General features: G+C 36.4%; 1 protein-coding gene across 1 annotated transcript in view; it reads right to left on the bottom strand.

Annotated features, from left to right (window-relative positions):
* LOC134534389 (uncharacterized) overlaps positions 1–17,264 on the bottom strand; it is a 72,666-nt gene that overhangs the window by 21,048 nt on the left and 34,354 nt on the right. Inside the window, exons 3-5 of the mRNA XM_063372853.1 lie at positions 11,809–11,912; positions 9,559–9,710; positions 6,547–6,777 (exon numbers count right to left, since the gene is read on the bottom strand). Coding sequence (XP_063228923.1) covers positions 6,547–6,777; positions 9,559–9,710; positions 11,809–11,912 — 487 coding nt within the window. The remainder of the gene's footprint in view (positions 1–6,546; positions 6,778–9,558; positions 9,711–11,808; positions 11,913–17,264) is intronic.

Genomic DNA, 17,264 nt, shown 5'->3' with positions numbered 1-17,264 from the left:
ATTTACAGCTGCGATCACCTACTAACGATTTAAAAATTTTGAACATAGTTTTTTCTTGATGATTGTTTATATTGTGTTTTGCTCACACAGTAAGAATCTGAAGTCAGGGCTGGTAATGTGCCTATGTATTTGTGTTGTTTTGACAAGCTATCGCAGTAATTTTGGAGAGATGCAACTCTGGTAGTGGTGGGGACGTCCTAACGACCAAGTACAGCGGGTAGTGAGCCACCATTTGATTGATTAAAGGGTTAATTACATTGATTAAGGGTTAATTAAATTTATTAAATGGTTAAATAGATTTATTATATTAAAAGTTAATTAATGAAATGGTTAATTTACATAATTAATTACATCATCAATCCTCCGCCTGATGCTGAACTCTTTTTATTACACTACTAATGTTGAGTGATAAAATTATGAATATAAATTTTACACTAACCAGTTAGACTTGTCGACTGCAGTTACTGCAGTTAGTGAGAATGATTCCGTCATAAATGTTACCTGAAGCGGTATGTAACTGCAGCAAACAGTTGAATGTGAAATACTGAATTTTTGCCACTATTAGTGGCCATTTGTGGTACACTTTTGGGTGAGTGTTCTAGATGGCCAGCTGTTAACCACCTGATTGTCACGCGACATTCGCGATTGTTAGGCTTCAGCGCGATTCACACCCGGCTGTTCTCATGCATAAGCGGGTTTTTTTTTTACGCAGATTTTTCTAGAGAAATCCATAGTGTTTTGTTTTTCGAATGAACTTTAGTGGGCTTGGTTTTTCTAAGGGCCTTTGTTTAATCGTGGCGACGGAGATGTTTATGCATTGAATCTAAAATCATTATGAGTGACTGACATGTCCAAAGCCCTAGAAAATAGGAAGTTTAGTCCATTTAAGGGGGAAAAAAAGTTGGTTTTATGGAAGTAGGTGACAGTTTGAGTCTATGCTTTTCTTTACAATTTAATATTGTAATAACATCAATATTAACTTTTTATAATATTAAATGATATGTTTATTTGATAAATGAGCTTTCTTGAAATAGGAGTTATACTGCTGTACAATGCATTGGTGTATATCTGTATATGCACTCTGGTGTACTGAGTTATAACTTCCTAGTAAAAGCGGTCTTATAATTTGACACATCCAAGAAATGTATATATATTTTTATTAAAACTTTAAATGAACCATACTCTTTTTAATTAAATCCCTTGTTAAGGAATTTGTTTGGTATTTTAACTAGCAAATCCAGTCTCTCTGTTCCATTCCTATCACCTTTACCAATTATCAGTACTGTGTCATCTAACTTGTTGCTGAACCAAGTTTATCTACTGCGAAGCGTTATGACTATTTCTTACTTGCTACGTTAGCTCTTAGGTTTTTTTTGTTGCTTCGCCCCTCGCCCTGTAAGTGTAGCACAATTTATTACAAATCGAATGAGTGTCCATTTAAAAACTAGACCATTATAATACCGTGTTTTCTCGCATAATCGTCTCACATTTTACCGTATTCACTCGCGTAATGTCCGCCCTCGCATAATGTCCGCACCCTTTATTTATATATCCTTAAAAGAAAAAATTAAAAATTCGCATAATGTCCGCACCAGTCGTCTACGGCGGGCAACACAACTTTGGCCACCCCTAAAGGACGCAGTACGAATGGAAAGTTGACGGCTCTGTAAACAAAACCGTGACCTTGAGCTGTCCTTTCTCTCCTGTCCTGAAAGGGTGGGGAAATTCGTTGAACTGAACAAAGCACGGTAACGGTAAACACAGCTGACCAACACGCACGCAAGTTCAAGGCATGAGTTTCGCGTCGAGTTTTGTAGTGTAGAGTACAGAATGGGTAAATTTAAATCCTTCACTGCGCGGTATAAATTAAGAGTTGTTCGTTATGCTGAAGAGCATGGGAACAGGGCTGCTGAAAGGGAGTTTGAAGTGCACGAAAAAAGTGTTCGTCAGTGGCGGAAAATAAAACAGTTGCAGTCAACAAATGCAACACGGCGTGCGTTTCACGGACCCAAGGCTGGGAAGTTCCCAGAACTTGAAGTTAAAGTTTTAAAGTTTAAACTATATACGTGAATTAAGAAGTAATGCCTGTGCTGTTTCGTATGAAATGGTTCAAGTAAAGGCGCGGGGAAAAAAATTAACATCACATTTGCTGACATGGATCAGTCTTGTTTTCTGTTGAGGTAAGACACGCAGTGCAGCGTAAAAGAAACGTCAACTTTAATTAGTTTGTACCCTGTTTTACGTGTCAGGACAGAACAGAACCCCTCTTTGTTTACATTTGGTTGGAATCCCTCCCTCGGCCATTCTCACGCTCTAAATGTTTCCTTCCCCTTCCTCCTTCTCTACGTCACGAAGGCCATCAGATTGCTGGGAGGGGGAGGAGTACAGTGCGCAGCAGATGTGGAACTGGTGAGTCACTGCGCTGTTGCCAGCTCGCTGGTTCCCTACGCGCCGCACGTAAGGATATGGTACGGCTAAAATATTGCAGCCGTGCCGTTAATAGCCGTTTTAATCCATCACATATTAATCACATTAATAAGGCACACGTAACCACAGTTATTTCAGTGTAGCGCGTAATTTTTTTTAATGTTCCGGCGGGTGCGAGACTTACCGGTGGCAATTACAGCAAATTAAACATGGTCTAAGCCGGGTTGTTTGCAAGTGATCCCGCAGCAATATTCTTTTAAAATACGTAGCTAGTTAAATCCAAATTGATTTTAGATACGTTTCATGCCTTTTAATGTAATAATTAAGACACAAAATTTTGTATTTTTGTTTTTCCTCGCATAATGTCCGCACCCCATTTTTTTGGCCAAAAAAGTGGTCAAATTACTGTGGACATTACGCGAGTGATTACGGTATTCTAAAATCAAGTTTGAAAAGTAGGGGTGCAACGATTATTCGGAAAAAATATTTCTGTTAGGTAAAGTTATTCATAAAAACAAAACCCGTTCATGGAAAGTACGTTTAATTAATAAAAGGTGTAGTATACAAGAGTAGGCTAAACAATTTATATTAATAATTCATTAAACATAAAACTTTCTTCAACTTTAAATAGAAAAACAAAATCTGTGGCACGAACGCAAGCGACTTGAATCTGTGATGTGAACTAACGCGTAACTATCTTACCACGAAAGTGTGTGGGCTATCAAATGAGAGTGTGCGTTGCATCCAATCGGCGAGATATCGATATCCGACTAAGTGTGCGAGCTCTAAACGGGAAGCAACATAACCAAACATGAATTATGCCAACTAGCGCTGGCTACGTTTTTATAAGCAGGATGCAGACGAACAGATAAAGGTTATAACGTTTAAAAACATCTTTAAAATAAAATTTACACGTCAGACAACTTTGAGTTTCCGTTAATTAAATAATTAAGTGGTCATCTCCGAATAAATATTAGATTTCTACTTTAAAATGCATTGTTTTATAAGGAAAAGATACCTACACAAAGCGCTCGGCATCTAATAGCGGGACCAAAAACATCATGTGACGTTTACGCGAGAATTTTTTTTATCTCAATTTTGACGGCCTAAAATATAGGTGTGACGATTATGCGATAAAAGAGGGTAAGTTATTTAGTCCACATAAATAAAGGGGTAGGGACCATAACGGTTAAGTAATAAGATAACTCGCCTTTCACTTCAGTAATCCATATTAGCTTCCCGGTAAAAAAAAAAAAAGTAATGTACAGTGAAACCCCTTATTTACACTTTTCAGGGGAACAGAGACAATAAGTGTAAATACCAGTAAAGTGTAAATTGAGGGAAACATATTTTTAAAATGTAACATACCTGGTTTAATGCACTCCTTTTACTTCAGTAGTCAGAGACATCAAAAAAAGACACAGTGAATGAAATATGTTTAAAAAAAATCCTTCATTAGGCCTATGTAAACAAAAAATAAATTTACAACATATAACTTATAAAATTGTGTGAATACAACATTGAAGCAATGTGTGCCATGATAAAATGTTACCATAAAAATGTTTTGTAGGCTTATGTGCAAAAACTTTCAAGCCTAACTTAGGTCTATTTCTTTGTAAAATAATCAGAAATCTTGGTTTGCTTGCATCTTTGAGTGTTCATGCACATGATCTGCTTCTCTAAAGTATAAAAATTATCAAAAACACCATCACAGTTTTCACCAGCAGATACTCCAATGTAGTCTTGCAGAGTTTGAAGAGCAGCAAGAGCATCTTTACTCGTGGGTGTTGTCACTTCTTCATCATCATCATCATCTTCGTCAGTATCCTGTTGAGAAGTACTGACATGGCTTTCTACAATATCTTCTATACATTGCACTTCCGAAGTGATCACCTGACTGTCCACATCCACGTAATCTTGAAATAATTTCTCCTGCAACACCCTCTCATGTCCTTCAACATCTTCAATGTCACTGTAATCATCTTCACTGAGAGTGTAAGCCTTTTCTGGGAACACAAATCCAGCTTTTGCAAAGCAGTTTTGAATTGTTGATGTTTTCACTTCTTTCCAGGCTCTTGCACTAAAATGCAATGCAGTCAGCAGATTTATCTTCATCAAAGAAGGGTCTTTTCCAACATCAAGCATTGTTACTGCCCTTGAAACTAAGTATCTGCGGTACAAAAACTTGAATGCCTGAATGATACCCAAGTCAAGGGGCTGTAGCTCACTTGTGCAGTTTGCTGGGAAGAAGACAATATCAGTGTTGCGAAGCTGGATGGTTGCTTTGTGAGCAGAGCACTGATCTACGAAAAGAATAACTTTCCTATTTTGCAAAGCCATTTTTGAATCAAATGCATGCAACTGGCTCTGAAACAAAGCATTGGTCATCCAGGCTTTGGTGTTTGCTTCGTACTTTGTTGGGAGTGACTTGATGTTTTTAAAACACCGAGGTTTCCTCACTTTGCCAATGACATAAAGGGGGAACTTTTCACTTCCATCTGCATTGGTAAGCAATAACACAGTAATCCGTTGCTTGCTGAGCTTACCTCCGTGACACGTTTCCCCTTTAAAACTAAAGGTTTTGTCTGGTAGAACATTGAAAAACAACCCTGTTTCGTCGGCATTGAAAACATTTTTCGGGTCGAACCCAGCAATTTTTTCCTGTAGCTTTTCCTTCCAATGTTCCACAGTCTCCACATCCACACTTTTGCTTTCGCCACAAACCACCTTGTAAACAATATTGTGACGCTGCTTAAACCGATCAATCCATCCATTGGAAGCTGAGAAATCTTGAATTCCCAGCCTAGAGGCAATAACACGTGCTTTTTCTCTCAGTATTGTACCATTTATTGGTAAATTTGCGGCACGTGCACCAGAAAACCACTCAAGAAGAATATCTTCCAGCTGTTTGAATTTCGAGTCCTTCACATATTTACGTTTTTTAGCACTTGGCCCACATTGCGCGGCATTTGCAGTGATGGTTTCTCGGCTTTTGATGATGGTGTTAAGAGTACTCACAGGGATTGAAAGTTCTTTCGCAAGGTCCACACGTGATCCAACATATTCATCGAATTTGGCAATTATTTTAATTTTATCGGCAACGGTTATAGTTTTTCGTTGCTTCACTTTCTCCATTTTCTCACAGATATTAATAACGACAAAGAGTTAAAGATGTGTCAAATACATTTACCGCTAAAGCCAATGATACTATCAGCGCTCGTAGCGGAAAGCTGTGGAAATAGAAGTATTGTGAATAGTGCAAGGTTACTTGCACTGTTCACGACGCGAACACATTCACATACGCAGCTTTTGATGTATCTTTCTTCTATGGCGGCCATGTTTCGATGTTTGTTAACACTGAAAGAGACGTTAATAACGGGAATGAAGAAACTTTTCCGACGTAACAAGCGTGAAAACGACATATACCGCCTTATGGAAAATAAATTGGGCCAAAAACAAAGGAGGTAAATAACGGGAAAACGTAAATACCGTTAACGTAAATACGGGGTTTCACTGTAATTTTCACACATAAGAAATGTGGTCGACGTAGATCTTAGCTGGAAGGTTTTCTTGGGGAACTACCCACTTCCTCTAGTCAATCATTTTGTAACTGGTGCATTATCATCTCGTAGTGTTACAAAACAAGCAGCGACGTAATAACACGTGTGTACTGGATCTTTGAATGGGCCAATTCTGCTGCCACTAATACAAGGATTAGACACAAATTTACGTTATCAAATTTGAGTCTAACAAAATAAGTAACACAGTAACACTATTGTCTCCTATGATTAAAATTTCTTGTACACAGGACTAATTATTGGATATTAAAGGTGATTATCATTACTCTTACTTTACTTTTATCAAACACATATTTAGGTGGCCACAAATTTAATTTGGCCAGTAACAATGTTTAATTTTAACAATATTTGTGTGCTTTTTTCAAAGAAGAATATCATAGAGGCTTCCCTGTAATAAATGTTTCTATAAATTATTCAACATTTATGGTCTTGTAAAAAAGGCCAAAAGCATTTGACAACACTTAAGCAGATAAAAATTAAAACACAAACAAATAAAATTAAGTAAAAAAAGTAAAATATTATTGAATGCGAGTCTAGTTACCCATTGAAGATGATTGTCTCCTCCTGAGACATAGTGTCCGACACCTGCATGTAGCTGACAAGCAGGCCGTAGATGGGAGCACTTTCCTTGTCCAGGTATATTTCCATCTCCAGTGGAGTTCCAGGGTTCACGTTTAGCTCGCCAGTGACTAGCCTCCCCGACTGCCGCACACCCACCCCCAGCACTGGTGGTGGAGCCATCTCTGTCAGCGTCGTGGTGATCTCCAAGTCTCTGTTTTGTAACACACCCTCTCTCACACAACGCACCCAAAACAATTCTCAAAACGCGTGATCACAAAATTGTCTAGTTAACACATGTGTACCCGACAGCCGCATGCCCTCTCTTAGTACGGATTAAGGGGCCATCTCCTTCAGGATTGTGGCGATCTCGAGGTATCTGTTGTACAGACACCCTCTCTCACAACATTTCCAAATTTTATTAATGTAAACTTAATGAAGTAACCAGGAAATAAACTTTTACAAGTTTATGGTAACGGATGTGACATGAAAGTTGTTTACGAATGACTGTCAAAATAATCAAATAAACTTTCCTTTTCCTGCTTTAATTTAGTCTCACAGAAAACTACACGATTCAAGCTACTTGGAACATAACCTCAACTTTCACTGCTGATCACTCCATAGACATTATAGCTATTAAAATATGTTATTATCAAAGAGGTTTCTTGCAGTTCGTATGTTGCACAACATGCCAACATAACAAAACCAGGAGGAAAAAGTTTGTAGTTGGACGTTATTTGTTAAAAAAAATTTTCAATTCCGAAAATACTTTTATTTTATGCTTTTTAACTTCCTCTTTTCATAAAACCCAGTGGAGATAAGAAATTACAAATACTTTAGGAGATATCGCCGTTCTTATTTTGCAATACAAGACCTGTGCAATCATTCGACCGTGGCAATTTTTTATTTTGCCGTGTGTTCGTAAATGCCTAATTAATTAAAATGGTTGATTAGGTTAGGTCAGTTACATTATAAATACTTTCTAACTAAGCTGACATTAAAAATAATAATTAATTTCAATGATTGTTTAGTTTTAAAGTATTTATAATGTAACTAACCTGACCTAACAAACCGGTACAAAGGATGAACAGTAGGAACTCACGTAATTTTTTTTTTACTTATTACTTGCGCAACAATATACAAATAACAAATAAAACATTAAAAATTGAAACGTTCAACATTCTACAATAAAAAAAAATATTGATACTTGTAAACAAGAAACAATGTTGAACGCCGCATGAAAGCTCAGGTATTGTGATGAAAATTAAAAAATTCGATATCTCCTAAAGTATTTGGAATTTCTTATCTCCGCCGGGTTTAATGAAAAGAGGAAGTTAAAGAGCGCAGAATAAATAATTTCGGAATTTAAAATTTTTTTTTAACAAATATCGCCCAACTACATATTTAGATATTTACCAAAAGTTTTAAAAACTTTTTATGATTACTTTCATCAACTTTGCACTTTTACGATAAACAGCAGGTATAAAATTAAAATGAGCAAAATTATTTTACATTTTATTCTTTGGTTTCACTTTTTGTGGAATGGCTGTGTAGTGGAACATACCCTACCTCACATCACATATCCAGAACAACAACCTTTCCACACATGTGATTGAGAAACTGTCAAGTTGACACAAGCCTCACCGACAGCCGCATACCCTCCCGCATGGGTGGTGGAGCAATTTCCGCCAGCAATGTAGTGATCTCTCCTTGTTACTGTAGTGGAACATACCCTACCTCACATCACATATCCAGAACAACAACCTTTCCACACATGTGATTGAGAAACTGTCAAGTTGACACAAGCCTCACCGACAGCCGCATACCCTCCCGCATGGGTGGTGGAGCAATTTCCGCCAGCAATGTAGTGATCTCTCCTTGTTACTGTAGTGGAACATACCCTACCTCACATCACATATCCAGAACAACAACCTTTCCACACATGTGATTGAGAAACTGTCAAGTTGACACAAGCCTCACCGACAGCCGCATACCCTCCCGCATGGGTGGTGGAGCAATTTCCGCCAGCAATGTAGTGATCTCTCCTTGTTACTGTAGTGGAACATACCCTACCTCACATCACATATCCAGAACAACAACCTTTCCACACATATGTGATTGAGAAACTGTCAAGTTGACACAAGCCTCACCGACAGCCGCATACCCTCCCGCATGGGTGGTGGAGCAATTTCCGCCAGCAATGTAGTGATCTCTCCTTGTTACTGTAGTGGAACATACCCTACCTCACATCACATATCCAGAACAACAACCTTTCCACACATATGTGATTGAGAAACTGTCAAGTTGGATTGCCACATGCCCTCACTCAGTACGGGTGTTGAAGCCTTCTACGACAGCATTGTGACGATCTCCAGGTCTCTGTAGTGGAAAACTTTCTCCCTAACATCACTCTCCAGAATAACAACCTTTCCGCACACATGGGTCTAAGAATCTGGGTGGTGGAGCACATCAGTATTGTGGTAATATCCAGGTCTCTGTAGTAAAACCCTCTCTCCCTCTTACCACAGCTCCACAACAACAAACCTTTCTACACTCACGGGTTTAAGAATCTGTAAGTTGAACATGATGCCCCGACTGTCGCATGCCCTCCCTCAGTACGCGTGGTGGAGCCATCTCCGCCAGCACTGAGGCGATCTCCGGGTCTCTTTAGCGAAACATCTCTCCTTCACACCACATCTCCAGAACATTAACATTTCCACACATGGATTTGAGAAACTTTTAATATGTGACCAACCAAGGAATAAAACAATTAAATGAATTTCATAAAACTTGACGATTCTTCCCTCTAGTAAGAACTGTAGAAAGTATTTGTTACTACTTATAGATTTAACAGTATTTATTTGTGAGACACTTTTTAATGATTTCCCCCATATAATTTAAATTTACGAACCGTGTAAATGCCCATGTTGAATTAAGTTTATGACATCAATTCTATTTAATAATGACTTTCTAATAAACCATTAATTTTACTTACTCTGGCTCCTGGAATCCAGCGGGCAACACATTACGCCTGAGTACTGTATGGTTATGGCTCATGGGTCCCACCACACACTTCACCAGCAGCACCTCTTTGGGCTGTCCCGAGCTGTGTTCCACCACCACTCTGTGGTAGTATATCCTGCGGTTCTGAGAAATTGTCACAAGGCTCATCCTTTTGCTTACATCTTACATCATACTGTTTATTGCACATATTCACTTCACAACACATTTATACTTGTAGTTGCTCTTAAACGTTAGAACCATTACTATTAATTTTTTTACATATACATCAAATTATTATTAAGGTAGAGCTATGGGTTCCATTAGTTATTGCAATATTACTTACTGAGATGTTTTGTAAAGCTCTCTCTTATACATTCCCATATAAATTTACATAAATGTGTACAGCATTTCTATATGTGTAAAAACTAATTGAGTAAATTAATGTTTATTTAAAATGTAAGGATATAAGAGGGATACTGGTTGATAAAATATAGCATTAATGCTTTAATTTCTACTTATAAAATAACTGATTTTATTATTTTAGTTATTTTTATTTGTAACATGCCACACCAACAGCACAAGGCTCCAACGGTGGGCACAACATGTAGTACAAGTACAAAACAAATACAGTAACAGAACAAAAACTAGACCAAAACAATTTTAAGAACACAATAAATAGTAGGACAAAACAAAGACAAGACAATACAACATACAAATATCCATATGAATGCTATATATATATATATATGTTAATTTAACCATGTTACTCTCATGAAACTTTTTGTTAGTTTAAGTAATTATTAGAAGTTAAGCATTCATATGGATATTTGTATGTTGTATTGTCTTGTCTTTGTGTATATATATATATATATATATATAAAATTTTTAGATTAATTAAAAATTACAATTATATAAAATTAATATACTACATGTAACTAAGGTAAGTATGTACCATAAAGATAATCAATCTTTGTATGCCGAAAAAATAATTTTTTTAACAAGTTTTTTCTCTGCGGTAGGTTGTAAGTGATTAACATACATATTGAAATTATTAACAAGTCTATATATAATATAATTTGTATTTAAGAGTGTGCACAAAAAAGGTAGGTTACGGCTATTAAATGAAGGAATTTTAATGCCAGTAACATAAAATATATATGAGGACAGATAAGATTACCATAATAACAATTGAAGACAAAAATAGCATCTAAGATCTTTCTTCTAGTTGATAATGAACCGAGGAGGGAATTTTAATCTATATTATTGATGGTATTTAATTTTTTGTTAATATAGTCAGATACTTTAGATTGAAACCTATCAAGCTTTTCAATGTCAGTGTTATTGATGCTATTCCATATAATAGAACCATATTCAAGTTTCGATCTTATTAGAGCTGTACAGAGAGAGAGAATAGTCGATATTTGAGGTGTTGAAGGTGATAAATTTAATTAGACCAAGTATTTTATTAGATACCGGGATAATGTTTTCAATGTGAAGATGAAAAAATAATTTTTGATCAAGTAAAATTCCTAGGTATTTGACATGTTGAGATTTTGTAATAGACGAGTTATTAAGTTTGTATTCATATTGCAATGGGTGGATTTTTCTAGAGAAGGTAATGATACCTAGCAGTTTTTTTCCATTTTTAGATTGACCAAATTATTTGTGCACCAATTAGAAATTTCTGTAATATCACATTGTAGTAGATAACTGTCATGATATGAAGTGACAACACCCAGAATTTAAGATGACTCCCTCTACCAGACATAGCTGGAACTAAATATGGCGACCCCCTAGCAGATGACACTACAACTATTGCTTCCTATGGCCTTGCATACTTTGAAAAATTATTTAAAAGCATTTATTCCTTATTTATTCCATTATTTCCCAACTGACCTCTTAGCCTTGAGATAGACTTCACAGTTAAACCACTGCAATCAATATTTTTTTACAAAATACATATAAGTGACTCTGGCCAAACCTATGTGTAGTACTCGAAACTAACAGTATCGTCGTACAAAATGGCCGCCTACTACAGAAGACACTAGCATGTTAACAAGGAGAAGGAGGACGACGAAGTGTAGGGAATGGAAAGACTGAACCCATTTGCATTATATGCCTAGGAAGAATTGGGAGGTGTGGAGGAGGTGTCTGGGCCGATTTTATTCTTTTGTGTGGATTTAAAAATATCCCATAACGCCAGAACTGGCGTACTACAGCTCTCGATGCAGCTAGTTCTCACCGTGAGGGCGTTGGAGATTCTGGTCACGCCACAGCGGTACACATCCGTCAGGGACAGTTGGAATGTCACCTTGCTGTCCTCCACAGCTGGATGGCAGGCCTTGTCTGTAACACAGAGCTCAGAGCTGCTGTGTGCCACGTGATACACTTCCTATCAGGCCACTAGTTCATACATTTCATTCATATTGTCACATCTCACTTTCATGGGGGGGTTCTCTCCTTAAATGTGTAGCTCAGATAAATAATAAAATAAAAACTTTAACTAGCCATAGAGCTTCTCGGCACACGAATAATTTTAGTAGGGGTAAATCTGTATTGTACGGATTAGCGCCAAAAAAAATCGTACAAATATGAAATAACTTTCATTATATGCTATCTTACGTCCTCTTTTCAGAACCGCCTGCGGAGATAAAAAATTCCAATTACTTTTGGAGATATCAAATTTTTTAATATTCATTTTTTGGCGATTTTTTTTAAAAAAATTTTAAAAATCCGAAAATACCTTTATTCTGTGCTCTTTAACTTCCTCATTTCATTAAACCCGACGGAGATCAGAAATTCCAAATACTTTAGGAGATATGGAATTTTTTAATTTTCATGTTGTGCACTGACGCGGTGTTTCAGCGGGAAGCCTACGATTCACACATCCTTCGATCCTTCTGGACATACCCGAATACTCACGTTGGCAAGCATTCTTTTCTTAAAATTAGCAAGAAGTAATTAAAAATACTTTAAAACATTGTAGATGGTTGGTTATATTAGGTAAGTATAGCTACATTAAAAAAACTGTAAAATCATTTTATGGTTGCTTAGCAAATAACTTTTTAATATGTAGCTATCCAGCGCTAGGAAACCGTTTTCATGATTTCACAGTATTTTTAATGTAGCTATCCTAACCAAATCAACCATCCACAATGTTTTGAAGTATTTACAATGAAGCTAACATAATCAATTGACCATTAGTTTTCATTAGTTGCATATTTATTTACAATAAACAAAAAAAAACCGAAGATGCACGATCGGGCGTTTGCCTCTCGTCTGTTGAAAGAAGGCTTGCCAACGTGAGTATTCGGGTATGTCCAGAAGGATGAGTGAATCGTAGGCTTCCCGCGTTCACCATTGTTGCTTGTTTACAAGTATGATTTTTTTTTTTTTCGCGACGTAGTTGAACGACTACATCACGTAAAAAGAAAATTACGTGAGTTCCTACTGTTCATCCTTTTTCCCGGTTTGTTGGGTCAGGTCAGCTACATTATAAATACTTTAAAACTAAACAACCATTAAAATTAATTTTTATTATTTTTAATGTCCGTTCAGTTTCAAAGTATTTATACTGTAGCTGACCTGACCTAATCTACCTTTGTCCCGTTTTGTTAGGTCAGGTCAGTTACATTATAATTCTCATCAAGATTCAGTCCCAGTAATTTTGCTGTTTTTACAGTATTAAGAATATTATTGCCAATAGTCACTTCAATATTATTTAATCTCTTTATTTGAGAGTTAAAATATATAATAGAAGATTTTTGAATATTTAGAATCAGTCTATTATCAGCAAACCAAGTTTGCATTTGGTTGAGGGTTATGGAAATTCTTTTTTGTAGTTCCTGTAAAGTCTGGCCTGTTACTATAATGGAGGTATCATCTGCAAACATGATAGTCTGGCCATAATCTAGAAACAAAGGTAAATCATTAATAAAAAGCAAAAACAAAAGTGGACCGAGAATTGAACCTTGGGGAACACCAATACCAATTTTCATAATTTTTGACCTAGAAGTAGTGGTAATATTATTATAAGTCACATTAATACTAGTAATTTGTGAACGATTTGATAAGTAAGATTTTATAATATTGTTTGCAACACCTCTTATACCATATTTACTTAATTTTTCTAATAAAATATCATGACTTACACAATCAAATGCTTTGGTTAAATCTACAAGTATGCAAGCTGTCAAGACTTTATTATCTAAATGAGAATAAATACTATTGAGTAGAGTGAACAATGCTTGTTCCGTTGACTTGCCTTTAACAAAACCATACTGATTACTGGTAATTATATTATAACAATTTAAGAATGAAAGCAACCGTTTTAATATAATCTTTTCAAGAATTTTTGAAAAATTTGGTAATAAAGCAATTGGTCTATAATTATTAATGCAGGTAGTATCACCCTTTTTATGTAGTGGAATAATTTTCGCTATTTTGAGCCTATCAGGAAATATGCCATTTTCTAAGCATTTATTAAATATATAGACAAGGGGCTTTTTAATGTGTTCTGCACATGATTTTATTACAGAAATAGGAACATCATCAAGACCAACAGAATTTTTATTTTTCATACCTCTTATTATTTGAGTAATTTCATTTTCATCTACTGGTGTTAGGTACATTGAATGCAAATGCAAATGAATATCACCTGTATTTATAATGGTTGAATTGTTTTTTATTAAAGAGGCTGCAATTTCCGTAAAATATGCATTAAACTTATTAGCAATTTGGAAACTGTCAGTGATTGTATTATTATCATCATCAATTAAAGAAATGTTATGTTTATTATTGAAACATGTAGGAAAATGATCGTGCTGCAAACGAATTACAGAGTTTATAATTAAAAATAAAAACTTAGTTCTGACCTCATTAAAGTTTGGTAAAACATTGTTCAAAAATTATTTAAGAGCAACTACCACGCCAAAAGTGAATTTTAAAGTTAACTACGAAGAAACATAAGTTGCGGAAGACTCCCATTTCACTCACCTAACCCACTCCTACAACGCACGGCCGGGCAGCATAACAGCCTGTTACAGGATTACAGCCACGAGGAAACATTTCACGTCCCTTTTAACAAAATTACTTGGCCCCAAAACCCCTACGGGGTAAAAAAATTCCTGACGGGAAGTTTTCCTGTGTTTTCCAAACACGTAAAGTTAGTAAAACAAGCCGGCCGCGCGGCAGTGATGCCAACTCCTACAAAATGTTCCCCCTAGGACCAACTTCAAATACCCCTAAATGTCGATCAAAAAACCCTAAAATTTTTGTTGTACACTTGGTTTGAGATTACTAATTTCAAATATGAATTAAAAATACGTTGAAGTAGTAAAACATAGCTGTTGTATTTATGTGAGTACATTTTACATATTTATATATGTTAATCAATGATTGATATATGTTACATAATCAAATTAAATGAGACAGAATTAAAATAAAAAACGAATTGCTTCAATGTCTCCTTTTTTCCTTCTAACACAATATTATTAAATGTCAGTGGGATAAGCTTCTAATATTTCGTTGAAGGCATCGGCCTGGATATCGCGCTGCGTTTTGCTGTTGCTGATATTTTTGAAATCGTACATATTGACGTTAAATGATTTGATCATACGGTCAGAAGGAACAAATTTGAGACATGATCCGCCGTCTCTTTGCAAAGTGAATCTCACCATCATTATGCTTTGCAGCAATTCGAGAGATAATCTATTCCGTAATTTATTTTTAATTACGTTATGAGTTGAAAAAGCACGTTCAACACTTGCGTTTGACGAAGTACGGCATTAGTTTAAACATATTTTCAAGGCAACCGATGATAATTAAGCAAAAAGTGTGTTTTTAGAGAAAAATAATTCTTGAATAAAGTACTCCCTAAAAAATCCCCCAAAATAAATATACCCGCTAAAAAAAACCCTGGACATCTTGTTTCCCCCTAATTTGGGGGGAAAACCCCCAAGTTGGCATCACTGCCGCGCGGCCACGCGCCGTGATCTCCACGTAGTCAGAAACCGGGCCGCTAGATTGCGACACTCGCCTGTGCTCTCAGCGGGGGGAAGCCTTCCTTATGGACATACCCGAATACTCACGTTGGCAAGCCTTCTTTCAACAGACGAGAGAGCCAAACGCCCAATCGTGCACCTTCGGTTTTTTTTCCCATTGTAAATAATAAACAACTCATGAGAACTAATGGTCAATTAGGTTAGGTTACCTACATTAGGGGAGCAGCGGCTAGTATGGCCCACTTAAGTAAAAAAGACAATAACATAATAAATTACAGAAATAATTGTGCAACACTCTGTAACAAGAATACGTGACACATTTACTTTACATCCATGCTGAAACATAAACTCAAATTCATAAAATATTACATATTTTGTGTCATTTCATGAATGTATGCATTCACCATTAAGCGGTTGATGTAGGGTAGTATGGCCCATTACATAAAGCCATACCATATTAATGGAATAAAACACATTTTAAGGTACAGAAGTGCTAAAACACTGTACACTGTTTACAAATGAAGCCATTACTTAAGCAATTAAGTGTTACGTTTACAATAGTCGCTGTAGTAATACAAAGTATTGTCAATATCTGCACAAAGTTCATGTGCCCAACCTTCACATGTAGGACACTGAATCCAATTTTCATCAAAACATTCTCCACAAACAATACAGTCAACATTTTCACCATTCGCTAAGTCCGACGAACCCTCAAAATGAGAGTTATGCTGTTTACTTTTCTTCTTTACCATCATAAACACATTTGATTTAGATTTTGCTCCTTTTTAATGTCCTGGCTGATCTCTGTTCTTTTTCCAATTTTAGTTGTTTCTTTTTTTTTTCTGAGCTTCTTCTTTTCTGATTTCTGTGTTTTTCTTTTCTATAAGTGCATCTTTTATTGGAGTTGAGGTCAATATCTCACTTATTTCTGCCTTCCTCTTACGACTTGTCAGTCTTTTATCACTACACGATGGTAGAGGAGACAATTTTAGGAGGTTTTTCACAAACTCTGAACAGCTAACACTAAGATGTGAATGTGTGTGTAGTTTCAAAGAAGTCTCAACAATTGGTAGATCAGCTGACATGGGCGTAGATCCCGGGGGGGCCAGGGGGGCCCGGGACACCCCTGGAATTAATAGGCCCCTCCTTGGGGGGGGGGGGGCACTTCGTGATTTTAAAGTTAATGGTGTACACAACATATATATCAGATTATTATTTACAACGACGACAGACAATTTGACATGCTTTACATTCCTACCTTCGAGTTCCGTAGTTATTTTCCCCTACCCCTTCTGCGAAAGCCATGGTATGGAGTTTTCCAGTGAGAACTTTGAAACCCTTAATTCCTAGAAACCGTTCATTCCAAAGGACGAAGCTAGGGTAGGGTTCCGTTAGCATTTCCTCCCCATTGTTATCCACACTACCTTGTCCTCTGAAACGACAGTATTATAGGTTTCAGGTAGTCTGTTTTTAAAGTGGTTTTGCTCTCGTGTGCGCCAGTCTTCTGCTTTCTTGGCAAACATCAACATGGATAATTTCGTGACGCGGAAGAAACGGAAAACAGAATCTGATTCTCACCTGGTAAGCTTGATTGTTTTATAAGTAGTGACGATTATTTAGGTAATATATTTTATTTAAGTGATTATGTAACGTTATTTTTTCCAGTAAATAAACAACTTAATACTTTAACAGTAAT

This window comes from Bacillus rossius, chromosome 7 (assembly GCF_032445375.1).
Source record: "Bacillus rossius redtenbacheri isolate Brsri chromosome 7, Brsri_v3, whole genome shotgun sequence".
Classification (NCBI taxonomy): domain Eukaryota; kingdom Metazoa; phylum Arthropoda; class Insecta; order Phasmatodea; family Bacillidae; genus Bacillus; species Bacillus rossius.
This window is presented reverse-complemented; position numbering and strand designations above follow the sequence as displayed.